Raw genomic sequence first — 27,414 nt, 5'->3', positions numbered from 1 at the left:
GCTTCTATATGGTAAGTGAAGCCGATAAAATGAACAATGTGTGTAGAAACAAGGAAATGGTCTTAATGTTATGGCTATAAGTCCTTGTACAGGAACACACACACATTTTAGATGTACAGTGAGCACTTACCATTTCATAAAATGGGGTGGGTATGGTGTTCACCAACTGTAATCTTGGTTTAATATCGGTGCCTGATGTTTAGATGTAGTGAAACATGGTGTCAAGCACAAACAGAAGTAAACATCAACATATATTTTATTAGACAAAATAAGAAAACCTTTCTCATACATTTTCAAAACATATTGTAAATTACATGATTGTAAATTACTTTTTAATTCCAAAGGTCTTCTAGAATTGCACCTGAAGGTGCTTCAATTGCACCATCAGTTGAAAGCTTTAGTCAGGTACTTTGATGTTTGTTAAGCCAGTCTGTAAGTAGAGGAATATTCTTATCCATCCAGCGCTTATTCTCTTCAATGTTGTCTAGGGCTTGCTGAATGCTGCGCAGTGCTGCACCCATGTCCTGCTGCAGGGAACTGAAGAAAGACCGTACCTGTAGTAAAGAATGAGAAAATGAGAATTAATGTGTGTAATTAAAGTGTTTACTCCTTAACATAGATCTTTTTTTTGTTTTTTTACCTTATTTCATGTCTTGTAGTTTCCTATATCTAAACAGTGTCTGATGTGTCTGATTTTACACACAGTAGATTGTAGTTTGCACTTTCTCACATATGCTGCTGTCAGGATGACATGTGTTCCCAGGAACCCCATGCCAGGACTCATTCTGCACAAGTTTAAACAGTGTGGCTTCATAGACATAGACTGCATGTGCTTGACTGGCCTGCCCACAGTCCAGATCTGTCTTCTATTAAAAATGTTTGGAGTCGCTCAGGTGGTGCAGCGGTAAAAACACACGCTAGCACACCAGAGCTGGGATCTCGAATACATCATATCGAGTCTCGACTCTGCCTGCCAGCTGGCAAGGAATTAATACTAATGTTTAACAACAATAAGAACAATAAGCTCTATTTTTTACTATAACCCCAAATCAAATTGCAGACAGTTTGAACCAATGATATTTCATATTTTGTCTGCTCAACTTCATTTCATTTGTTAATAAACATTCATTTCTGCATTTCAGGCCTGCAACACATTCCAAAAAAACATGCAGAAATACTTAAAACTTTACTGTGCAAAAAAGAAGCCTTATGTTAACCATGTCCAGAAGCGGCGTCGACTTCTCTGGGCTCGGAGGCATCTAGGATGAACCATCACACAGTGGAAACGTGTATTGTGGTCAGATGAATCAGCATTCCAGGTCTTTTTTGGAAAAAATGGATGCGGTGTGCTCCAGACCAAAGGTGAAACGGACCATCCAGACTGTTATCAGCAACAAGTACAAAAGCCAGGATCTGTCATGGTATGGGGCTGTGTGCCCTTGGCAAAGGTCATTTACACTTCTGTGATGGCAGCACTAATGCAGAAAAGTACATTAAGATCTTAGAGCAACATATGCTGCCTACAAGATGTTATCTTTTACATGGACGTCCATGCATTTTTCAACAAGACAATGCAAAACCACATGCTGCACACATTACCATGTGTGGAGAATTTTGAAACGGAAATGCCACAACAACGACCCTGTACTGTTGCACATCTTAAGACGTGTTTGCAGGAAGAATGGGACAAAATAAAAGCTGAAACACTAAATCACTTGGTATCCTCGGCACCAAAACGTCTTTTAAGTGTGGTAAAAAGGAATGGCAACATTACAAAGTGGTAAATGCTTTACTGTCCTTACTTATTTTGGAGTGTGTTGCAGGCCTGAAATGCAGGAATGGATGTTTATTAGTAAATTAAATGAAGTTGAGCAGACAAAACATAAAATATATTGGGTTCAAACTATATGCAATCAAATAAAAGTCAAAGTAAATGTAAGAAACTCTGTGTTTTTTTATTATTTGCATTTTCCATGCAGTCCCAACTTTTTCAGATTTGGGGTTGTATTATAACCTGAACAAAAAAGTGTTTTCCAAACGACAAGCTAAACTATCGCAAGCTTTCTACTTTAGCAAAGAAGTTGTGTGTGTGATGTAGGAATGCAGTTTATTGCTTACTGTTCACTGTAATTACACATTGTGGATTCTTGTGTAGCCTACATGTCAGCAATGATTTGTGAATCCATTTATCAATTGTCTTTACAGAGATGTTTAAGGCATTTGCTATGGCTTTGTTAAATAATTTTGTCCGTGAGAACAGCCAATGAAGAATTCTTACAAAGAGCCTCATGTTATGCCATATGTGCAATGAGAAGAGACCCTATCCCTTTGTCAGACACAGCTGATAAAAATGCTAAAGACTCGAGGGCTCATTTTCTACGATGGAAGCACCCATATAAATATTATTCATACTGTGACATTTCCCATATACAATGTAACTGTTTAAGTATTTTCTTGTAATGCTTATAAGTACATACATATTTCTTTTATATACATACAACCCCAAGTTTCTTACATTTACTTTGACAGGATGAACCTGAGATATTTTATGTTTTATCTGCTCCAATTCATTTCATTTATTAATAAACATCCATTCCTGCATTTCAGGCCTGCAACACATTCCAAAGAAAAATTGGGACAGTAAAGCATTTACCACTTTGTAAGGTTGCCATTCCATTTGGCGCCGAGGATACCAAGTGATTTAGTTTTTCAGGTTTAATTTTGTCCCATTCTTCCTGCAAACACGTCTTAAGATGTACAACAGTACGGGGTCGTCGTTGTTGCATTTTTCGTTTCAAAATCCTCCACAAATTTTCTATTGGGGAGAGGTCAGGACTGCAGGCAGGCCAGTCCAGTACCTGTACCCTCTTCTTCCACAGCCATGTCTTTGTAATGTGTGCAGCATGTGGTTTTGCATTGTCTTGTTGAAAAATGCATGGACGTCCCTGGAAAAGATGACGTCTTGAAAACAGCATATGTTGCTCTAAGATCTCAATGTACTTTTCTGCATTAATGCTGCCATCACAGAAGTGTTAATGACCTTTGCCAAGGGCACTGACACAGTCCCATACCATGACAGACGCTGGCTTTTAGACTTGTTGCTGAAAACAGTCTGGATGGTCCTTTTCGTCTTTCCACACGTTTCCACTGTGTGATGGTCCATCCTAGATGCCTCTGAGCCCAGAGAAGTTGACGCCGCTTCTGGACATAGTTAGCACAAGGCTTCTTTTTTGCACAGTAAAGTTTAAAGTGGCATTTGTGCATGTAACTCTGTATTGTAGTGCTTGACAAAAGTTTGCCAAAGTAATCCCTCACCCATGTGGTTATATCAGCTGTTGTTGAGTGGTGGTTCTTGATGCAGTGCCGTCTGAGGAATTAAAGATCACGGGCGTTCAGCTTAAGCTTGCACCCTTGGCCTTTACGCTCTGAAATTCCTCATGATTCCTTAAATTGTTTAATGATATTATGCACTGTAGAGGGAGATATATACAAATCCCTTCTAGTCCTCTTAATAAATTTCTCACACATTTGTTAACAAACTGGAGATCCTCTGGCCATCTTTTCTCAGCAAAGACTCAGCCTTTCCTGGATTTTTAATTGTTTAATTGTTAAGTCTATTTGTATCTGTTTTATTTTGTCTCTTACTCTGTATTTTTATTTGGTTCTTACTTTTTTAACATAATGTTGTGTTATGTATGCTTATTTGATGTACAGCACTTTGGTCAACGTAAGTTGTTTTAAGAGTGCTTTATAAATAAAATTTACTTACTTACTTACTTACTTAGTACCAAACCATGATTACAATCACAGTTCAGAATCACATCATTATTTAGTTTTTTTTACTTCATTACTAGCCCTAAATTGCCCCCGTCCCAACTTTTTTTGGAATGTGTTGCAGGCCTAAAATGCAGGAATGGAGGTACCGTATATTAACAAATGAAATGAAGTTAAGCAGGCAAAACATGAAATATCTTGGGTTTAAACTGCTTTTCACCTAAAATGAGTTGATTAATCAAAAGTCTTGTTACAGAAATGATAATAAAACATTGTAATCAAATAAAAAGTCAGAGTAAATGTAAGGAACACTGCATTTTTTATTTTATTTGCATTTTCCATACTGTCCCCACTTTTTTGATTTGGGGTTGTATTTAAAAAGTAAAAACCTAAAAGATTGTGTGTAAATTACAGTAAATAGATTTCCCGCAAATAAATATTTGTTCCCCCACTGTACTAGCAATAATTAGAAATGAGAATTCTACTTTGTCAATGCTTTCTAGTGCAGGATTTATTTGTGAATGTTTTTGTCTATATTTTGGAATATTTTATACAGTTTGGGAATACTTGAAAATACAACCTCCTCTAGCATTTCACTGGACGAGTACTGATTGGTCACACCAACAACCATGCGTGAGATAGATGAGGAACCAAGATCAAACCTATAAGAAAAATAAGAAGTTCAACATAAGTTCTAATCATAATGTTTCACTAGAAACAAAACAATACTTTTTTATTACACATTAAGTGACAAAAAAGTCACTACAACAGTGGTTTTAAAATCTTTTGGAGTCTCATATTTCCCAAGTTTCATTCACACACAAAAGTGTACATTATTATTATAGATTTATAATTTAAATAGAGTATTATTAAATTAACATCTTATGTTATCAAACACACACAATGCATTGTTGTTATTTAACATGATACTAAAGACAGAAAACCTGCTTAAGCAAAGCTGTTTCAAATAGCATCAAATCCTTAACAGCACATTCTTAATAAGAACATGCAAAAGTATCTGTAAATCTAACAGTGGCTTTTTTCTTTATTTAATAAAGATTTGTTGCAATTTCAACAAAGCTAGCTTGCTCTGGAGTTGGTATGTGCAGCAAAAGGTGGTAGATTAGGAAAGATCCTAAATAACTGTTCAGCTAACAGAGGTCAGTGAGGTGTTTTGCATATTCTCTCAGTGTCTGTGAGGGTTTTCTCTTGTATTCTGTTTTTGCCTACTTCCCAAAAACATGCGGGTGTGGACTGGCTGTGTGATTGTTGTTCTGTGACAGACTGGCACCCTGTTTACTGTTTGTTGCTGCTATATGCCCAGAAGTTATTATTTTTTTTATTGTATACATTTTTGCTTACTTCTATCACCTCTAATCACATACATCTGTGAGGTCAGGCATTAACCACCAAAGTTTCTTTCACACCAAACTCATTAAACCATATCTTTATTAACCATGCTTTGTGCACAGGGGCACGGTCAAACTAGAGAAGGAAAGGGCTTTCTCCCTTTAAATAAGGTTCATCGTTTGAGGTAATAAGCTCATGGCATTGAAGAAGGGAGCTTGGGCTTAGTCAATTGGGGACTATTTTGAATTTGACTCTGATTCGCCTGTTGGCCTGCTCGCCTGGTTTTGGTTCGTTCGCCTGGTTGCCTGGTTTTGGTTCGTTCGCCTGGTCGCCTGGTTTTGGTTCGTTCGCCTGGTCACCTGGTTTTGGTTGGTTCGCCCGATTTTGGTTTGTTCGCCTGGTCGCCTGGTTTTGGTTGGTTCGCCTGGTTTTGGTTGGTTCGCCTGGTCGCCTGGTTTTGGTTGGTTCGCCTGGTTTTGGTTGGTTCGCCTGCTTGCCTGGTTTTGGTTCGTTCGCCTGCTTGCCTGGTTTTGGTTAGTTCGCCTGGTTTTGGTTAGTTCGCCTGGTTTTGGTTCGTTCGCCTGGTCGCCTGGTTTTGGTTCGTTCGCCTGGTCGCCTGGTTTTGGTTCGTTCGCCTGGTCGCCTGGTTATGGTTCGTTCGCCTGGTTTTGGTTCGTTCGCCTGTTTGCCCGGTTTTGGTTTGTTCGCCTGGTTTTGGTTTGTTCACCTGTTTGCCCGGTTTTGGTTCGTTCGCCCGGTTTTGCTTTGTTTCTGTTAGTCTAGTTCTTGCTTAAGCTGAACGCCCGTGATCTTTGATCCCTCAGACGGCACTGCATCAAGAACCGCCACTCAACAATAGCTGATATAACCACATGGGCAAGGGATTACTTTGGCAAACCTTTGTCAAGCACTACAATGCAGAGTTACATGCACAAATGCCACTTAAAACTTTACTGTGCAAAAAAGAAGCCTTATGTTAACCATGTCCAGAAGCGGTGGAGACTTCTTTGTGCTCTGAGGCATCTAGAATGAACCATCACACAGTGGAAATGTGTACTGTGGTCAGATGAATCTGCATTCTAGGGCTTTTTTGGAGCAACATATGCTGCCTTCAAGACGTCATCTTTTGAGAATTTTGAAATGAAAAATATGACAACGACGACCCCGTACTGTTGCACATCTTAAGACGTGTTTGCAGGAAGAATGGGACAAAATAAAACCTGAAACACTAAATCACTTGGTATCCTCTGTGCCAAAACGTCTTTTAAGTGTGGTGAAAAAGAATGGCAACATTACAAAGTGGTAAATGCTTTACTGTCCAAACTTTTTTTGGAATGTGTTGCAGGTCTGAAATGCAGGAATGGATGTTTATTAATAAATGAAATGAAGCTGAGCAGACAAAACATGAAATATCTCAGGTTCATCCTGTCTGCAATCAAATAAAAGTGAAAGTAAATGCAGCAAACTCTGTGTTGTTTTTATTATTTGCATTTTTCATGCTGTCCCAACTTTTTCTGATTTGGGGTTGTATTTCAGAGAGCAAGTCCAACCACCTGGTGAAAGAACCTAATTTCTGCAGAGACCCAAAATTATTATGTGGTACTTTAGTTTGTGACAAGTGGTCAAAAATGACTAAACAATAAACATAATGTCTAATTAAAGAATCAATAATTCTGCCTAATTTCTCCAACAAACAATAATGTTATGAAGTTGGCTACTCACTTTTTAACCAGAGTTGGCCAGTTGGACTTTAGAAAGTCCCAGGCCAGTTTATAAGCATTTGGATTTTTACTGATGCTTATGACAAGAGATGGTAGCTCATGAGTCTTCAGAATGTCTCCTTCTAGGCCGCTCTCCATCAGCCTGAAATCAAAGAGCATCAAAGAACCATTAAAATGTGCAAACGGCCTATGTACTCATTTGCTTACACTGATCAGCCGTAACATTAAAACCACCTCCTTGTTTCTACACTCACTGTCTACTTTATCAGCTCCACTTACAATATAGAAGCACTTTGTAGTTCTACAATTACTGACTGTAGTCCATCTGTTTTTCTGCATACTTTTAGGCCTTCTTTCACCCTGTTCTTCAATGGTCAGGACCCCCACAGAGCAGGTATTATTTAGGTGGTGGATCATTCTCAGCACTGCAGTGACAATGACATGGTGGTGTTGTGTTTGTTTTAAAATACCGTGTCCACTCACTGTCCACTCTATTAGACTATTATCCACTACCTAGTTGGTCCACCTTATAGATGTAAAGTCAGAGACGATCGCTCGTCTATTGCTGCTGTTTGAGTTGGTCATCTTCAAGACCTTCATCAGTGGTCACAGGACGCTGCCTACGGGGCACTGTTGGCTGGATATATTTTTGGTTGGTGGACTATTCTCAGTCCAGCAGTGACAGTGAGGTGTTTAAAAACTCCATCAGCGCTGCTGTGTCTGATCCACTCATACCAGCACAACACACACTAACACACCACCACCATGTCATTGTCACTGCAGTGCTGAGAATGATCCACCACCCAAATAATACCTGCTTCTGTGGTAGTCCTGGGAGAGTCCTGACCATTGAAGAACAGCATGAAAGGCGGCTAAAAAAAAGCATGCAGAGAAACAGATGGACTACAGTCAGTAATTGTAGAGCTACAAAACGGTCCTTTATGTGGTAAGTGAAGCTGATAAAATAGACAATGTGTGTAGAAACAAGGATGTTATGTTTAATGTTTAATTAAACATTATGTTTAATGTTTTAATGTTATGGCTGATTGGTGTATATCAGACATGGACAGGAAAAATTCAAAAAGTGGACAAACCACTTCAGCTTGTGAGCCAATGGGCTGTAAGACAGTGCTGCTTTAATTTGGATTTTTTCTGACGTATAAATGGTGTGATTGTATTCTGTCAAGAGGAAGTCCCAGCCTTCTTCTGTCTGAGCACCCTCAGTGTACACAACTAAACGGACATCAGCAGGCAACCTATAGTTTTAGAATGGAACAAAAGGAAACATAGACACATGAGAAATCATGGGAAATATACAGTTATACAAGTTATAGTGCTTGAGAATAAAATGGCAAATTAAGGTCACTGACCTCAGCTTGCCACCTGACTCCTTCCATTTGTGGAAAAGGTCCTGTGCAGTGCTTACACATGGAGAATAACGGCATACACAAGCAAAAAGAAGAAGGTAATTCCTCAACAGTCTCTCTGACACTGAGCCCTTATCACTCCAGCTCTGAGTGTCAATCAGTCTTTGGAACAGGTTCATTAGATAGCCCTACAAGCAGAATTAGACATGTTTCACCATTACAAGTAAGGCCCTGCCTAAATAATCTAAAATTCAAAATTTAAGGTTTGTGTTTAGCAATTTAACACTTCATTCACATAGCGCATGAACTATGAGGTGCAATATGAGGTGGTCCTAGCAATCATACACTGATTAGCCGTAACATTAAAACCACCTCCTTGTTTCTACACTCACTGTCCATTTTATCAGCTCCACTTACCATATAGAAGCACTTTGAAGTTCTACAATAGTAGTCCATCTATTTGTCTACATACCTTTTTAGCCTGCTTTCACCCTAGATGTAGATGTAAAGTCAGAGACTGCTGTTTGAGTTGGTCATCTTCTAGACCTTCATCATGGGCCACAGGACACTGCCCATGAGGAGTTGTTGGCTGGATATTTTTGGTTGGTGGACTATTCTCAGTCCAGCAGGGACAGTGAGGTGTTTAAAAACTCCATCAGCGCTGCTCTGTCTGATCCACTCATGCCAGCACAACACACATTAACACACAACCACCACGTCAGTGTCACTGCAATGCTGAGAATGATCCACCACCTAAATAATACCTACTCTGTAGTGGTCCTGTGAGAGTCCTCACCATTGAAGAACAGGGTGAAAGCAGGCTAAAAAGGTATGTAGATAAATAGATGGACTACAGTCAGAAATGGTAGAACTACAAAGTGCTTCTATATGGTAAATGGAGCTGATAAAATGGACAGTGAGTGTAGAAACAAGGAGGTGGCCATATTGTGATGCCTGATCGGTGTATAATATTTAAGAATAAAAATATATACATTTTACCAATCTACTCTCACAAACATCTATGTTTATTGAATATGTTTACAGTAAAATAAAGGGTATTTTGCACAACCTTTCCTAAACTGGGAATAAAGCAATGGTGTGGTGAGTTTGGCGTGGAAAAAATCAACTGGCCCACACACAGCCCTGGTGTCAACCCTATCAAACACCTTTGGGATGAACTTGAAGGGAGATTGTGAGCCTAGCCCTCTCTTCTGACATCAGTAGTAGCTCAGTGGTTAAGGTACTAGGCCAGTATCATAAAGTTGCCGGTTCAGACCCCACCTCCACCAAGTTGCCACTGTTGGGTCCCTGAGTAAGGCCCATAACACTTTCTCAAAACTGTATTCAGACATAATTGTAATTTGCTTTGGATAAAAGTGTCTGATAAATGCCGCAAATGTAAATCTGACCTGACAAATGCTTATTTGGTTAAATAGGAAGATTTTCCCAGAGATACAATCCACAAAAAAGACTTCCTAAAAGGTTGGAGCTGTTATAGCTGCAAAGGGGTGACCATCTCCACATTAACGTCTATTGTCATAGATATATTGTCAAGGTGTATTGTAGGTGCCCCAATACATTTGTCCATATATTGATATAGTATTTGTATTAGTATTTGTATTATTTATATATGAATGAACTTACCTTTAGTTGGTGTTCCAATTTCACCATATCTCTCTTCTGCATGAGTTTGTAAAAAGGCACTAGCTCACTGAAGCCCTGTGTCACTGGCGTAATTTCAGTCTCATGCTTTAGGTACTGGCTCAGGCCCAGGGCTTTATCCAGAGTCACTTTTCCAATGCTGAGATACATAAGAATCGTTGTGAGAAGCTAAAGTGAATCCCTGCAGTCATGGTTCAAAATACAGTGGAAATAATATTTTCAGAGAAATAAAAGCATCTAAAGGAAGGACCAACGCTATACACCGACTAGGCATAACATTATGACCACTGACAGGTTCATCTCTTCATCACTCCACCTGTTGGGTGGGATATATTAGGTGGGATATATTAGGCAGAAAGTAAACATTTTATCCTCAACGTTGATGTGTTAGAAGCAGGAAAAATGGGCAAGTGTAAGGATTTGAGCGAGTTTGACAAGGGTCAAAACGGCAGCTCTTGTGGGGTCTTCCCGGTCTGCAGTGGTCAGTATCTATCAAAAGTGGTCCAAGGAAGGAACAGTGGTAAACCGGCGACAGGGTCATGGGCGGCCAAGGCTCATTGATGCATGTGGGGAGCGAAGGCTGGCCCGTGTGGTCCGATCTAACAGACGAGCTACTGTAGCTCAAATTGCTGAAGAAGTTAATGCTGGTTCTGATAGAAAGGTGTCAGAATACACAGCGCATCACAGTTGGTTGCCTATGGGGCTGCATACCCGCAGACCAGTCAGGGTGCCCATGCTGACCCCTGTCCACCGCCGAAAGTCCCAACAATGGGCACGTGAGCATCGGAACTAGACCACAGAGCAATGGAAGAAGGTGGCCTCGTCTGATGAAGCAGGTTTTTTTTACATCATTTGGATGGTCGGGTGCGTGTGCGTCGCTTACCTGGGGAACACATGGCACCAGGATGCACTATGGGAAGAAGGCAAGCTGGCGGAGGCAGTGTGATGCTTTGGGCAATGTTCTGCTGCGAAACCTTGGGTCCTGCCATCCATGTGGATGTTACTTTGACACGTACCACCTACCTAAGCATTGTTGTGGACCATGTACACCCTTTCATGGAAACAGTATTCCCTGATGGCTGCAGAATAATGCGCCCTGCCACAAAGCAAAAATGCTTCAGGAATGGTTTGTGGAGCACAACAACAAGTTTGAGGTGTTGACTTGGCCTCCAAATTCCCCAGATCTCACTCCAATCGAGCATCTGTGGTATGTGCTGGACAAACAAGTCCGATCCATGGAGGCCCCACCTCACAACTTACAAGAGTTAAAGGATCTGCTGCTAACATCTTGGTGCCAGCACAACATTAGGAAGGTGGTTGTAATGTTATGCCTGATTGGTGTATTAATGCCTTGATATTGGAGGTTTAGCACATGTACATGTTATGGTCCAGTAACATTCTTCAAGATTTTCCATTAATAATAATAATCTTTCCTATAAAAGGGTCTTTTACCTCACTAGCTGAAAGATGTTGTGGATGAGGCTTGCTCGATCATTCCCACTAAATACAGTGTGATTGAGCTGAAGCTGTCTTTTTAAAGCATCCCAGCCATTTCCTTCATAATGAACAATATAAAAACCACGCATGTCTGCATTGAACTTGATCCACTCTACTTCTGCTGGCAGGTATAATACATCTGGCAAAACAGTGAAAAATTATGATTTTGTTAAAAATATTATTGGCAACGGACAAATCTTTACAACTGCATGTGTACTTTTAGGTCAGTAAGCTAAAAACCTTTTCTAGTTTTCAGCAGGAAACGCTGGACAGAACTGGAACTGCTGGTTATGTAGGTCAAGGGCACTTGCCATAGAAAGCTTCATTGTAAAGGTAAAAGGAAAAAAGTTATGTTATTAAAATATAACCATTGTCTCTTTTAGCAAATCACCAGGAAACACATCTTACCTTGAATTTGTTGAAGCGTTTGCACCTTTGAGGTACCTCTCCTGTTTTATTTGGACCTCTCGGCCGTTGACCTCCACAGTGATCATGGGAAAGCCCTCCTGAAGTGTCCAGGAATCCATGATATCCTTCACATTTAGGTCATCCTCCATATACCATTTCTGTGAAATCAATTATAATTCATAATATTGCCTCTGAAAGCAATATTAGCACCTTGACTGAAATTTCAAAATTGTGTGTTAATGACTGAGCAGCCATACAGAAGTCTAAGATACACCGATGAGCCATAACATTACAACTACCTCCTGTGGCACAGCGATAAAAAGACACGTTGCAACCAGAGCTGGATTCTGAGTACCTCGTATTGAATCCAGCTCTGCCTCCTCGGTTCGAGGCTGAGTGGCTGTATGAGCAACCATTGGCCGGTTGCTCAGTTGGGGGGTGGGACAAAGAACCGGATGTAGGAGGAAGAGTGCCCTTAGGGTGTGTCTCTGCGCATGCAACGCTAGGTGGCGCCAAACTCATCAATGTGCGGGTGGCAAAAATGCATCCGACTGCTGCCCATGTTTCAGAGGTTATATGGGTTAGCTTCGATCTCCTTGGTCAGGGCAGGGTCTGGCATAGACAGAGAGGAAGAACGATGCACATTGAACAATTGGATGCGCTAAAGAGGGAGAAAAAGGGGGGGGGAAATAATAAAAACTACCTCCTTGTTTCTACACTCACTGTCCATTTTATCAGCTTCACTTACCATATAGAAGCACTTTGTAGTTCTACAAATACTGACTGTAGTCCACCTGTTTCTCTGCATACTTTTTTAGCCTGCTTTCACCCTGTTCTTCAATGGTCAGGACCCCTACAAGACCACCACAGAGTAGGTATTATTTGGGTGGTGGGTCATTCTCAGCACTGCAGTGATACTGACATGGTGGTGGTGTGTTAGTGTGTGTTGTGCTGGTATGAGTGGATAAGACACACATGCTGATGGAGTTTTTAAACACCTCACTGTCACTGCTGGACTAAGTCAAGTCAAGTCAAGTCAACTTTATTTATATAGCGCTTTTTACAATAGACATTGTCTCAAAGCAACTTTACAAAATCCAGGACCAACAGATACAAAAACCCCTGTTGAGCAAGCTGAGGGCGACTGTGGCAAGGAAAAACTCCCTGAAAATTACAGGAAGAAACCTTGAGAGGAACCAGACTAAGCAGGGCCCATCCTTCTTGGGTGGCCTGGAGGATACTTTACACAAATCATACAAACACAGAATTAAATGAACTAAAAGTTATAACTGGCAATAAATAAATAAATAAATAATAATAATAGAGTTATTATTCGGTCTAGTCTTCAATAAAATCTGTAGTGAGTTCTTGTCATTCTTGGTGCAATTACTCCAGATACGTCACATCCGGCAGGAGCAGCATCATTGTCACGGCAGTCTCGACTTCAATCAAGACTAAGAATAGTCCACCAACCAAAAACATATACAGCCAACAGTGCCCCGTGGGCAGCGTCCTGTGACCACTGATGAAGGTCTAGAAGATGACCAACTCAAACAGCAGCAATAGATGAGTGATCACCTCTGACTTTACATCTACAAGGTGGACCAACTAGGTAGGGGTGTCTAATAGAGTGGACAGTGAGTGGACACGGTATTTAAAAATTTACCATACCAGTGTCAGTGTCACTGCTGTGTTGAGAATGATCCACCACCCAAATAATACCTGCTCTGTGGTGGTCCTGACCATTAAAGAACTGGGTGAAAGCAGGTTAAAAAGGTATGTACAGAAACAGATGGACTACAGTCAGTAATTGTAGAACTACAAAGTGCTTCTATATGGTAAGTGGAGCTGATAAAATGGACAGTAAGTGTAGAAACAAGGAGGTGGTTTTAATGTTATGGCTGATCGGTGTATGTGCCCAACTGCTTAGTCCCAAATGTAAAGTCTGGTGAAAAATAAATAATTATCTCTAAAAGGCTAAGCCCCCTAGTTTTAATCCTAATGCTACACCATACAATGACTTTTTAAAGAACTAAAGCTACAGTTTTGGGAAAGGCCCTTTTCTCCTTCAGTATAGCAGTGCCCCCATGCACAAAACAGATAAACAGAGATAGGGTTTACTTAAGTTTGGTGTGAAAGCCCTGACTTTATATGCCAACAACATATCCTCTATATAAACAAAAGTGTGAGAACTTCCACCATACCATACATGTGTTTATGAACCCTGCATTGTGTACAGGTGCTCATATTCATGCTGAACCAGCACTAGGGGTATGTTCGAAAACCTAATGAGCTCTCTACATAGACAGCATTTTACGTCATTCCATGCGTGCTCCCTGAGAAGTAGGCTGTTCGAATTCCTAGATGCCTTAAAATGCTGTCTACTAAGTCACCTTAAATCTGAACGGTATTTTGACAGAATAACGAGGGAGCATCCAATGCTGCCTTTACGGTGAAGGCAATCCCAGCATTCAGTGCGGCACAACTTTTCTCCCAGAAAAATAACAAATATTATTATTTTCAAACGTAAATAAATGATTATTGATGTTTAATTTGTATAAACTTGCACAAGTGTCATTTATTTGCAAATTCAGGCTTGTCAGTAAATGTAACCGTTTTCGGTACACGAAGGGAGATGTTAGTTGATATGCTTGCACGTTGTGCCACCCCATCCCATTGGTTTGAATGGCACGAGGCTAACTGTGTTAGCTTAGTATGCGAAAACTGATGGAATCGCTGTCTAAGTAGTGCGTTCGAATAAGCTGCCTTGTAAGTCGATGACTTATTAGAATCCTCTCTACTTAGGCAGCTGCCTATGTAGGCAGTAACACAGCAAGGTAGCTCACTAGGTTTTCGAACACACCCTAGGTCTTTAATAAACTGCTGCCATAAAGTTAAAAGCAAGTGATCCATTTCATATACATTCATATAAATTTTTTACAGCTGTTTGCAATAGGTGTTCTTAAAATACCTAAACTCAGTGGCCACATACTTTTGACAATACAGTGTATGATGTTCATGTATCCACACAGACTCAGATTGTTAAATATACATACAGAGGCAGATGTTCTAGACTTGCTGTTGGTGCAAAATCCATTTGCTTTTAGTCTCCCAACATCAAAATCATCTGATTGACAGATCTAAAAAAAAAAAAAAACAACAACAACAAATAAGCAAAACGCATTTTGTTCTGAACTCGTTGACTGGTTTTCGGACCTCTAAATATTGGACCTTCTTCGACATTTCCATTACAATGATATACCAGCATTATCCAATATTGCACTGCATATTAACTTACATTTGTCAGACTGTTCCAGAGGTCAGCACTAACAGTATTCTGGTAACTGTGCTTCTTCAGGTAGCGAATAATACCAATGTTAAATGCTTCTGGAGTCAAAAAATCTTTTAGCATGTTTAGAACACAGGCTCCCTAAAAGAAAATAAAGCAATTTAAAAAATGTACGCTCAAAAACTTTAAAATAATATAGTCAAGCCGGAAAGTCTGCACACCCCTTTCACCTTCTCCTTTTATTACATTACAGACTCATTCTATAATAGCCCACAATGACAAAGTGAAAGCAGGTTTTTAGACGTTTGTGTTAATTTATTAAAAATCAAAATGTAAAATATGTACACAAGTGTGCACACCCTTTAATATGACACCCAAAAGTGAGCTGAGGTGCATTTTGTTTTCACTGATACTGCTTGAGACGCTTCTACAATTTAATTGGAGTCCACCTGTGCTCAATTCAATTGATTGGACATGATTAGGGATTGCTAACACCTGCCTGTATAAGATCCCACAGTTGACAGTGCATATTAGAGCAAACTCCAAGCCATGGGGTCAAAGGAATTATCTGCAGACTTCAGAAACAGGATTGTGTCAAGGCATAGATCTGGAGAAAGGTACAGAAAAATTGCTGCAGCTTTACAGGTACCAAAGAGCACAGTGGCCACCATCATTGATAAATGTAAGACGTTTGGAACCTTGGCCAGAAAGGTGAGCAGAAACCCGAGGGTCACTCTGACAGAGTGAAGATCAACCATCCAGGCAGCACTCCACAAATCACACCTTTATGGTAGAGTGGCCAGACGGCATATGACAGCCCACTTGGAGTTTGCCAAAAGGCACCTAGATGACTCTCAAACCATGAGAAACAAGATTCTCTGGTCTGATTAAACCAAAATTTAACTTTTTGTCCTGAATACCAAGTGTCACGTCTGGAGGAAACCAGGCACCGCTCATCACCTGGCTAATGCCATCCCTACAGTGAGGCAGCATCATGATGTGGGGATGTTTTTCAGCAGCGGGACCGGGACGACTAGTCCTGATAGAGGGAATGATGAATGCAGCTAAGTACACCGAGATCCTTGAAGAAAACCTGCTCTAGAGCGCTCTGGACCTCAGACTGGGATAAAGGTTTACCTTCCAACATGACAACGACCCGAAGCACACAGCCAAGAGAACAATGGAGTGGCTTAGGAGAAAGTCTGTAAATGTTTTGAGTGGCCCAGCCAGAGCCCAGACCTGAATCCAATAGAACATCTGTGGAAGGAGCTGGAAGTGGCTGTGTACCGACACTCCCCATCCAACCTAACAGAGCTTGCAAGGATATGCCAAGAGGAATGAGCAAAAATGTCCAGAAAAAAGTGTGCCAAGCTCGTAGCTGCTTTCCCAAGAAGGCTTGAAGCTGTAATTGCTCCCAAAAGTGCATCAACCAAGTATTAGGCTAAGGGTGTGTACAGATATGTAACCCCTAAATAAACCATTTTTCTCAGTAAGATCAAATTGTATATTTTGTATATTGTATATAGTTTTCACTTCGTGATTATTGGTGATTGTGTGTAGATGTTTGAGGCAAAAAAAGAAAATCTACAGTATTATAGAATGAGTCTGTAACGTAATAAAACGTGGAGAAGGTGAAAGGGGTGTGCAGACCTTCCAGCTTCATTGTATATTGCCTTTGTAACAATAAAAGCAGTTGATTAATAAAAAAACAAATTAAATAAATCAACTGCTTTTGTACCTTCTGATAGGACACATCATCAAACATTTCTCTGATTTCTGCAGGATTCTCCACTGGGGTAGAAACAGGGTGAGACGAACTTAAAGAATCCACACCCATAGCCGTGAAACACCTCTCAATGAAATAGTCATTCTAAACAGACACAGGTCAAAAAAATATATAGGGTCTAGACAGACTTTGAAGACATGTTAACATGCAGTAATGAAAACCAATCAGACTCACCACTTGCAGTTCAGGGTAGGTAATGTTAACAGATACAAACTCCATGAACTTGGCAAATCCTTCATTTAACCACAAATCATTCCACCACTGCATCGTTACCAAGTTACCAAACCACTGGAAGAAAGAGGGGTCAGCAATTAGTAGCCTACCAGTCAGTTCGGGTTAACCAAAATGACAATGTTCTGAATATTTGTAGGAAATACTAAATCAACAACCTGATGGGCAAGCTCATGAGCAATAACCTTTGTGATCCCTAACTTGTCAGAGGTGGAAGACCGTTCAGGGTCAAAGAGGAGTCCAGATTCTCTGTACGTGGACAAACCCCAGTTCTCCATGGCACCGGACTGAAAATCTGGAATTGCTGCAAGATCTGGGAATCACAGTACAATGTAAACTAGCAGTTTTGGCTTAGTGGTTATAGTACAGGTCAGATTTATCAGCTGACCCTTTAGTCCAAAAACTGAACATGCTTTACTCATAACAAACATTCATAAGCTCTTAAAAACACTGACTTTTCAGGGCTCTAGACTAACTTTTTGCACTGGTTGCACTGGTGCGCCTAACTTTTTTTCTTAGGTGCACCAGTACAAAATTTAGGTGCACCCAAATTTTCCACCGCAGTTTTACAGGTAAAATTTTTTTTTTTTTAATCGCTGTCCATATAGGCAATATTGACTTGTAAATGATTAACTAACAATCTGGCACACTTAAAGTTCTTTATTTGAAGCACAATTCTACAAGAAAGGTAACTTACTCAAAAAGTGTTGGTGCTTAAAGTGCTTCACTGAGCTGAAATTTAAACTTAAGATAAATGAAATAAAAAGAAAATCTAAATTAAAAGTGCAAGTGCTTTAAGGGCTTCAAACTGCACATCTCATTTAATGATAAGAATATTATATATGGTTAATGCAGTAACGAGACGCATATTATTGACATAGGCTACATGACATGACATTATTACATTTTGAGTCAGTTTGCCGCTGATATTTTTCAAGTGCCTTAAAAAAGATGAACTGTGTGATGTGAGGTGGTAAAAGTAACCCGGAGAGAACGAACAACGCTTAATGTGAGATATAAACACCACACGTGAAGTAAATCCTGCTAAACACAGATACATGTGGAGCTGTTAGACTGGGAGCTGGTCGCACCGGTGCGACCTCAGATTTTTTTCAGTCGCACCATTGAGAAATTAGGTCGCATGTGCGACCAAAATGGTCGCACTCTAGAGCCCTGCTTTTTGAATGTACATTATCAGTTCATTGTCCACTAAAGTTTTTATTTTTACAGCTTAAAGATCAGAAATGTCCCAGTTGTGACTTGGCAATGAATGTGGCATTAGTCAAATAAAAATGTAAATTTCAAACACACAGGTTTGGTGGATGGGTTAGAGATAGGGGTGTTAATGATTAAGCAGTTAAACAATAACCAACAAATACACCAATCAGCCATAACACCTCCTTGTTTCTACACTCACTGTCCATTTTATCGGCTCCACTTACCATATAGAAGCACTTTGTAGTTCTGCAATTACAGTGACTGTAGTCTATCTGTTTCTCTGCATGCTTTGTTAGCCCCCTTTCATGCTGTTCTTTAATGGTCAGGACTCTCCCAGGACCACTACAGAGTAGGTATTATTTGGGTGGTGGATTATTCTCAGCACTGCAGTGACACTGGCATGGTGGTGGTGTGTTAGTGCGTGTTGTGCTGGTACGAGTGGATAAGATAGAGCAGCGCTGATGGCGTTTTTAAACACTTCAAGGTGGACCAACTAGGTAGAAGTGTCTAATAGAGTGGACAGTGAGTGGACATGGTATTTAAAAACTCCAGCAGCACTGCTGTGTCTGATCCACTCATACCAGCACTATAACACACCACCACCATCTCAGTGTCACAGCAGTGCTGAGAATGATCCACCACCTAAATAATACCTACTCTGTGGTGGTCCTGTGGGGGTCCTGACTATTGAAGTATTGACTAAAAAGTATTTAGAGAAATAGATTTACAGTCTGTAATTGTGGAGCTGATAAGTGGAGCTGATAAAATGGACAGTGAGTGTAGAAACAAGGAGGTGGTTTTAATGTTATGGCTGATCAGTGTATATTGTAATTGGATGCAATAAGCTGGTAAGATATGTGACGGTCTGTTATCTATCACCCTCGGCTTGCTCAACAGGGGTTTTTGGTCTGTCGGTCCTGGATTCTCTAAAGTTCTTTGGGACAATGTTTACTGTAAAAAGCACTATACAAATAAATTAGACTTGACTTATCGGTTAAAATAAATTGGCAAAATTTGCATTTGTAGTTATATCAACAACAACAACAAAAATAAAGTTAACACTAAAGAGACTTGCAAGCATGGACATAAAACAGGTTCTACAAAACCATAGTTAATGGGACAGAATTTTTACTCACCATGTTTAGGGAGCGGATAGGGTATATTAAAGTAATCATCATAAAAGTCAAGTAGTGTAACTGCTGTGTTAAGAGCATAATCTGTTTGGTTAATCTTATCAGGAACAGTGTACACTGATATCTGTAAAAGAAACATAATTTATTTAAGCAACATACAGTATATGCACTAACGTGCAGACCAAACGTGGCAAGGGAAGATAGAATAACTTACACACCTCGACACCATGCTGACTTCTCTTACTGATGGAGAGAAAATCACAAATGATAAAGGCCACTAGATAGGTGCTCATTTTCACACTCACATCATACTGATCCTCCAGGAGGCCATCAAGAAGCATCACCGTTTTCAACTAAAAAAACATGCAGAATACCAAGGCTGAGCATTTACATCATGACCTATTTTTTTTATTTCTTTAGTAAGCAGTACGTTTATTAAGTTTATATATATATATATATATATATATATATATATATATATATACATTTTGTCCCATTTAGCGCGTCCAATTGCCCGATTGCATCATGCTTCCTCTCCACCAATGCCGATCCCTGCTCTGATTGAGGACAACACGTGGGCAGCATGCCGTATGCATCTTATCACCTACACTTTGACGAGTGCAGTGCAGCTCAGCGTTGTGTGTGGAGAGACACACCCTGAGAGCACTCTTTTCTCATCTCTGTGCAGGCACCATCAATCAGGTCGTAATTGCACCAGTCATGGGAGAGAGACCCCATCCGGCATAGTCCCGCCCATATCTAAACAACAGGCCAATCGTTGTTCACAGGGTATCTGCAGGTATTGGGAAATTAAATGTAAGACTTTTTAAGACTTTTTAATACCACTCTGAGACAAAAATTAAGACCACTGTCGCAGTAACAAAGCAGCAAAAAGCACACATCAACATTATGTTTACAGACTTTATTGTAAGCATGCAAGTGCTTTAATTTCTGTTTAACCAATATTTAATGATTTAAACTTAAATGAACAGTTTTGTATAAACTAAAACCATTTATACTTATATTTTGTATAAACCAGAACCGTCTGTACACTGAAATCGGGGTCTCAGTTTACATACAATACATACACTATATTGCCAAAATTATCCACTCACCGATCCAAATCATTGAATTCAGGTGTTTCAATTACTTCCATGGCCACAGGTGTATAAAACCAAGCACCTCGGCATGCAGACTGCTTCTACAAACATTAGTGAAAGAACGGGTCGCTCTCAGGAGCTCAGTGAATTCCAGCGTGGTCCCGTGATAGGATGCCACCTGTGCAACAAGTCCAGTCATGAAATTTCCTCACTACTAAATATTCCACAGTCGACTGTCAGTGGTGTAACAAAGTGGGATTGGGAACGACAGCATCTCGTGGCCTGACGTGGTAGACCACGTAAAGTTACAGAGCGGGGTTGCCAAGTGCTGAGGCGACTGCATAAAAGTCTCGAACGCTCTGCTGTATAACTTGTAGCCAAACTGGGCTTACATTTCAAGCTTAAAAAATACCCCAATTAGAAACAGAAAAATAATTAAATTGCAGCATTTAGGGCAAGTTTGCATTCAAAAAAACAAGTTCTCTGACTTCAATCAATTCCTTAGCTCGGGAATAATCTGTCCTGTTACATGTTAGCATAATTAAACAAGTTTATTTCTTAATAATTTGTCATTATACTAAGAGCATTGCTTATTTTCAGCATGTTCTATCTGTAGCTCTGTTATGGCTCTGTGTGTGTGTGTGTGTGTGTGTGTGTGTGTGTGTGCGCGCGCGTGTCTCTCGCTCGCTCTTTATTATGACTCTCATTATGACTGATTAATTCCCTCTACTGATGTGAATCTGAATGGGTGGATTACAGTCGATAAGAACTGCGCAAAACTATTAAAAAAATACACCTAACGGCTCCCAGAGGCGCGACTCGGTTCATTTCGTTCATTTTAAAGAGCCGTTCAATAGAATCGGATCGTTCGCGAACGACCCGTCACTAACACCCACTGACGGGTCACACATGAATACAGACTGGCAGATCGCAGTCACACACACTAGCTGTCGGTCGCGAACGAGCTCTTTAAGCCAACTATTTTCTCCACGGCACGGGCAGGCACTCCACAGGCAGAAGTGGTAACATTGAAGAGCCATTTTGGAGCAGAAAGAGCCGGTTCTTCTCCGTGAGCTGAGCCAAATGGCTCACCAAAAAGAGCCGGAATTCGCATCACTCACACTCAGGCGGAGCAGTTTTCATTTTAGGCTCTGTGACTTTTTTTATTTCTCTAATAACTATTCGGTCAGATAGCTATTTGTAGTGAAAGAAATACTGTTACGATTTCAAGCATTTTCAAGCACTTCACCCAAAATTCCAGCACTTTTCAAACCTTAAACCTAAAATACGACATTAAAATTCAAGCATTTTCAAGGATTTCCAGCACCCGTACAAACCCTGTTATTAAATGTACACTTCCCCAAGCCAGCAGTGGCGTTTAGCAAGTAATGAGCGTAAGGTTACCTTAAATTAGCGCCCCTCGGAACCATTGTCTTAATGGTTCCGAGGGGCGCTAATTTGAGGTAACCTTACGCTGTTGGTTCCGCTTAGTTCAGTCCGCCGTTTAAACAGTTAAACTATTTGCATACGAAATCTGGAAATTACGAGATACAATCCGCGAAAATAAAACCAAAATTATATTTACACTCTGTGGCATTTTTAAGACCAGTGGCAGATGAATTTAAGACTTTTTAAGACAAATTAAGGTCTTTTTTTAAGATAAACGAATTTAAGACTTTTTAAGGATCCGCAGTTCATGTGGCCACTCAGCCTTAGCCAGCAGACAGAGCCGAGATTCGATACGATGTATTTGAGATCCTAGCTCTGGTTCCAGTGTGTGTTTTTACCACTGCGCCACCTGAGTGTCCGTTTTTTAAGATTTTAACGTCATGTTTTACACTTAGGTTACATTCATGACAGGACAGATAGTTACAGATTACACATGATTCATCAGTTCTAGTTAAATGTCAACCCAAAATCAGAAAAGGTTGTGACAGTATTCATTTATTTATTGTCTGTTTACCACTGCTTTGTCCTTTTCAGGGTCGTAGTGGGTCCAATTCACTGGGTGAAACATATGAGACACACTGGACAGCCCATCTCAGGGCAAACACACATTCATACTTTGGGCAATTTTGTATCTCCAGTTAAACTGATTGCATGTCTTTGGACTAAAGGAAGAAACTGGATCACCCGAAGGAAACCCAAGCAGACACAGGGAGAACATGCAAACTTCACACAGAAAGGACCTGGCCCGCTCCACCTGGGAATCAAACCCAGGACCTTCTTGCTGTAGGGCACAAACACTACCCACCAAGCCACCGCACTGCCAATTGTGAGAGCATACTTTGACATACTTTGTCATTGCAGACATTTCATTTGTTAATAAACATCCATTCCTGCATTTCAGGACTGCAACACATTCCAAAAAAAGTTGGGACGGGGGAATTTAGGGCTAGTAATGAGGTGAAAAAACTAAATAATGATGTGATTCAAAACAGGTGATGTCAACAGGTGATTGTAATCATGGTTTGGTACAAAAGCAGCACCCAGGAAAGGCTGAGTCTTTGATGAGCAGAGATGATCAGAGTATCTCAAGTTAGTCAACAAATGTGTGAGAAAATTATTGAAACGTTTAAAAACAATGTACCTCAAAGAAAGATTGGAAGGGATTTGCATATTTCTCCCTCTACAGTGAATATCATTAAACGATTCAAGGAATTGGGAGGAATTTCAGTGCGTAAAGACCAAGGGCGCAAGCTTAAGCTGAACGCTCGTGATCTTTGATCCCTCAGACGGCACTGCATCAAACACCGTTATTCAACAATAGCTGATATAACCACATGAGCAAGAGATTACTTTGGCAAACCTTTGTCAAGCACTACAATAAAGACCTATACTCACAAATGCCACTTAAAACTTTACTGTGCAAAAAAAAAACCTAATGTTAACCATGTTCAGAAAAGGCACCGAGTTCTCTAGACACAAAGGCATCTGGGATGGACCATCACACAGTGAAAACGTGCATAGTGGTCAGATGACTTAGTATTGCAGATCTTTTTTGGAAGACATGGACAATGTGCTATGGACCAAAGACAAGAAGATCATCCATACTGTTTTCAGCAAGTCCAAAAGCTAAGGTCTGTCATGGTATAGGGTTGCCCTTGGCAAAGGTAATTTAGTTCTGTGATGACAGCATTAATATAGACAAGAAAATTTATGTTTTAGAGTGACATATCTTGCTTTCAAGATGAAATTTTTTCATCAGGGTCCTCCATGCATTTTTCAACAAGACAATGCAGTAATACATGCTGCAATGTGTGGAGAATTCTGCAATGTAAAATGCAACCAACACAACCCAGCACTGTTGCATAACTTCCAAGACAGGTTTGCAAAAGGAATGGGACAAAATAACAGATGAACAAAATAATGGAATTTAGTTAAAACATGAAGTATCTTGTCTCCAAAGGCCAAAGGGGTTTGCAAATCATTTTTGTACAACTTATATATCCATCATAATGACAATTCCATTAGGATGACATTGATAATAAATAATGTAAAAAATGACCTTAGGCATATTGGATATGGAAATATGCCTCGACTCTCTCCGAATACGAACAGAAAAGTTGGCTTTAAAGGCTGGTTCATCAAAGCATGGAAAAGCAGCTCTTGCATGTGTGGGCTCAAACTGGGTGGAGGCCAAAGTCCTAAAAAACACAATAAATCACCTGTGCTTCAGTTCATTAATACGTTAATATACATATGACAGTGCATAAAAACTAAATTAATTCCACTGTATGTAAAGACTATGAAACAAAATTAAAATGCATACACTATTACATGCTTTATGTGTATAATTAAGTTGAGACATTTTGTGAAATGCTATTAAAAGAGGAACCTGTGATTTGCTAATTCAATTGAATATTTAACCGACAAAAGTACAACCCCAATTTCAAAAAGGTTGAGACACTGTGTAAAATTTAATTAAATATATGACCCCAAATCAGAAAAAGTTGGGACAGTATGGAAAATGCAAATAAAATAAAGTGCAGAGATCCTTACATTTACTTTGACTTTTATTTGATTGCAGACAGTTTGAACCCAAGATATTTCATGTTTTGTCTGCTCAACTTCATTTCATTTGTTACTATACCTCCATTCCTGCATTTCAGGCCTGCAACACATTTCAAAAAAAGTTGGGACTGGGGGCAATTTAGGGCTAGTAATGAGGTGAAAAAACTAAATAATGATGTGATTTCAAACAGGTGATGTAAACACGTGATTGTAATCATGGTTTGGTACAAAAGCAGCATCCAGGAAAGGCTGAGTCTTTGATGTGCAAAGATAACCAGAGTTTCTCCAGTTTGTCAACAAATGTGTGCGAAAATGATTGAAATGTTTAAAAACAATCTCCTCAAATACAGATTGGAAGGAATTTGCATATTTCTCCCTCTACAGTGCATAATATCATTAAATGATTCAAGGAATCGGGAGAATTTTCAGTGCTTAAAGGCCAAGGGCGCAAGCTTAAGCTGAACGCCTGTGATCTTCGATTCCTCTGCATCAGGAACCGCCACTCAACAATAGCTGATATAACCACATGGGTGAGGAATTACTTTGGCAAACCTTTGTCAAGCACTACAATACAGAGTTACATGCACACATGCCACTTAAAACTTTACTGTACAACAAAGAAGCCTTATGTTAACCATGTCCAGAAGCAGCGTCGACTTCTTTTGGCTCGGAGGTATCAAGGATGGACCATCACACAGTGATCACACAAATGTGTATTGTGGTCAGATGAATCAGCATTCCGAGACTTTTTTGGATAAAATGGACGCTGTGTGCTCTGGACCAAAGCTGAAAAGGACCATCCAGACTGTTATCAGCAACAAGTCCAAAAGCCAGGGTCTGTCCTGGTATGGGGCTGTGTCAGTGCTCTTGGCAAAGGTCATTAACACTTCTGTGATGGCTGCATTAATGCAGAAAAGTACAATGAGATGATAGAGCAACATATGCTGCCTTCAAGACGTCATCTTTTCCAGGGACGTCCATGCATTTTTCAACAAGACAATGCAAAACCACATGCTGCACACATTACAAAGGCATGGCTGCAGAAGAAGAAAGTACGGGTACTGGACTGGCCTGCCTGCAATCCTGACCTGTCCCCAATAGAAAATGTGTGGAGAATTTTGAAACGGAAAATGCGACAACAACGACCCCGTACTGTTGCACATCTTAAGACGTGTTTGCAGGAAGAATGGGACAAAATAAAAGCTGAAACACTAAATCACTTGGTATCCTCGGTGCCAAAACGTCTTTTAAGTGTGGTGAAAAGGAATTTCAACATACAAAGTGGTAAATGCTTTATTGCCCTACACATACTGAGATTTCTCCAGATTCACCATAACTTTTCACATTACAAAAGGTAGATGGTGAAAGACCTTTTAAACCTTCATGATTCCCTCACCTGTTAGCAATTAACCTGCTTACTGCGGAATGTTTTAAAAAAATGTACCTTTAATCAACTTTTCCCACTTATTTTATCCTGTTTTTGGAGTGTGTTGCAGGCATCAAATTCTAAATGTGTTTTTTTGTGTATTTACAACCCTAAATCAAAAAAAGTTGGGACTTACATTTACTTTAACTTTTATTCATTGCAGACAGCATGAACCCAAGATATTTAATGTTTTGTCTGGTCCACTTCATTACACCATGATTACAACATTATTTAACCTTTGGGAACTTAATAAGAACACTTAATTAGCTTTATCTGTGATGTTACAGTTTATTCAGAAATGGTATTATGTTGGGCGCTTAGGCGGTGCAGCGGTAAAACATGCTAGCACACCCGAGCACAAGTTTTGATAACACAGGTTGACATCATATTGAGTCTCCCTGTTTTTTGCCAGACATAGTGCTTGCTGTTCTGCCCAATAAGTTACATTTTCATTGCATCAGACAAGAGAGTATTCACATGTCGCTTAGATTTATCAAAATTTAAGTGGGATGTCACATGCCTTTTACTGTACAGGGGCTTCCAGCTAGCCACTTTACCATAAAGTTTGATTTGAGTTTTCTTGCAGAGATGACTGTTCATGCAAGACTTACGAAGCTTTTTTAGCCATTTTTTATGCTTATATGTAAGTTACATTTTATTTAAGTTACAATCTTTTTTGTTTAAAATTGTGTAAGACAACAGGTAAGTACATTTGATATCGTTTAAAGTAGTTATAGTAACTGCAAAGGCTACAGTGGTCAAATACTTGTATAGTTTAACTGTATAAACGGTGTAACCCTAATCTGTAATTTACCTTCAAATACACTGATCAGCCATAACATTAAAACCACCGCCTTGTTTCTATGCTTACTGTCTATTTTATTAGCTCCACTTACCATATAGAAGCACTTTGTTATTCTACAATTACTGACTGTAGTCCATCTGTTTCTCTGCATGCTTTGTTTGCCCCCTTTCAAGTTGATCTTCAATGGTCAGGACTCTCCAAGGACCCCCACAGAGCAGGTATTATTTAGGTGGTGGATCATTCTCAGCACTGCAGTGACACTGACATGGTGGTGGTGTATTAGTGTGTGTTGTGCTGGTATGTGCTGATGGAGTTTTTAAACACCTCACTGTCACTGCTGGACTGAGAATAGTCCACCAACCAAAAATATATCCAGCCAACAGCGCCCTGTGGGCAGCGTCCTGTGACCACTGATGAAGGTCTAGAAGATGACCAACTCAAACAGCAGCAAGAGATGAGCGATCGTCTCTGACTTTACATCTACAAGGTGAACCAACTAGGTAGGAATGTCTAATAGAATGGACAGTGAGTGGACACTGTATTAAAAAACTCCAGCAGGGCTGCTGTGTCTGATCCACTCATACCAGCACAACACACACACACACTGTCACTGCAGTGCTGAGAATCATCCAC

The 27,414-nt window shown here is 40.0% G+C and overlaps 1 protein-coding gene across 1 annotated transcript in view; it reads right to left on the bottom strand.

Annotated features, from left to right (window-relative positions):
* Window positions 1-262: 262 nt before the first annotated feature.
* The window catches only part of erap1a (endoplasmic reticulum aminopeptidase 1a), a 31,458-nt gene continuing 4,306 nt past the window's right edge, over window positions 263-27,414 (bottom strand). The window contains exons 3-19 of the mRNA XM_063014250.1: window positions 24,045-24,183; window positions 19,655-19,789; window positions 19,440-19,560; window positions 17,244-17,398; window positions 17,029-17,142; window positions 16,807-16,938; window positions 15,078-15,209; window positions 14,836-14,919; window positions 11,780-11,937; window positions 11,612-11,691; window positions 11,327-11,510; window positions 9,857-10,013; window positions 8,216-8,400; window positions 7,940-8,101; window positions 6,847-6,987; window positions 4,355-4,436; window positions 263-554 (exon numbers count right to left, since the gene is read on the bottom strand). Coding sequence (XP_062870320.1) covers window positions 402-554; window positions 4,355-4,436; window positions 6,847-6,987; window positions 7,940-8,101; window positions 8,216-8,400; window positions 9,857-10,013; window positions 11,327-11,510; window positions 11,612-11,691; window positions 11,780-11,937; window positions 14,836-14,919; window positions 15,078-15,209; window positions 16,807-16,938; window positions 17,029-17,142; window positions 17,244-17,398; window positions 19,440-19,560; window positions 19,655-19,789; window positions 24,045-24,183 — 2,314 coding nt within the window. The 3' untranslated portion in view covers window positions 263-401. The remainder of the gene's footprint in view (window positions 555-4,354; window positions 4,437-6,846; window positions 6,988-7,939; window positions 8,102-8,215; window positions 8,401-9,856; window positions 10,014-11,326; window positions 11,511-11,611; window positions 11,692-11,779; window positions 11,938-14,835; window positions 14,920-15,077; window positions 15,210-16,806; window positions 16,939-17,028; window positions 17,143-17,243; window positions 17,399-19,439; window positions 19,561-19,654; window positions 19,790-24,044; window positions 24,184-27,414) is intronic.

This window comes from Trichomycterus rosablanca, chromosome 18 (assembly GCF_030014385.1).
Source record: "Trichomycterus rosablanca isolate fTriRos1 chromosome 18, fTriRos1.hap1, whole genome shotgun sequence".
NCBI lineage: Eukaryota > Metazoa > Chordata > Actinopteri > Siluriformes > Trichomycteridae > Trichomycterus > Trichomycterus rosablanca.
This window is presented reverse-complemented; position numbering and strand designations above follow the sequence as displayed.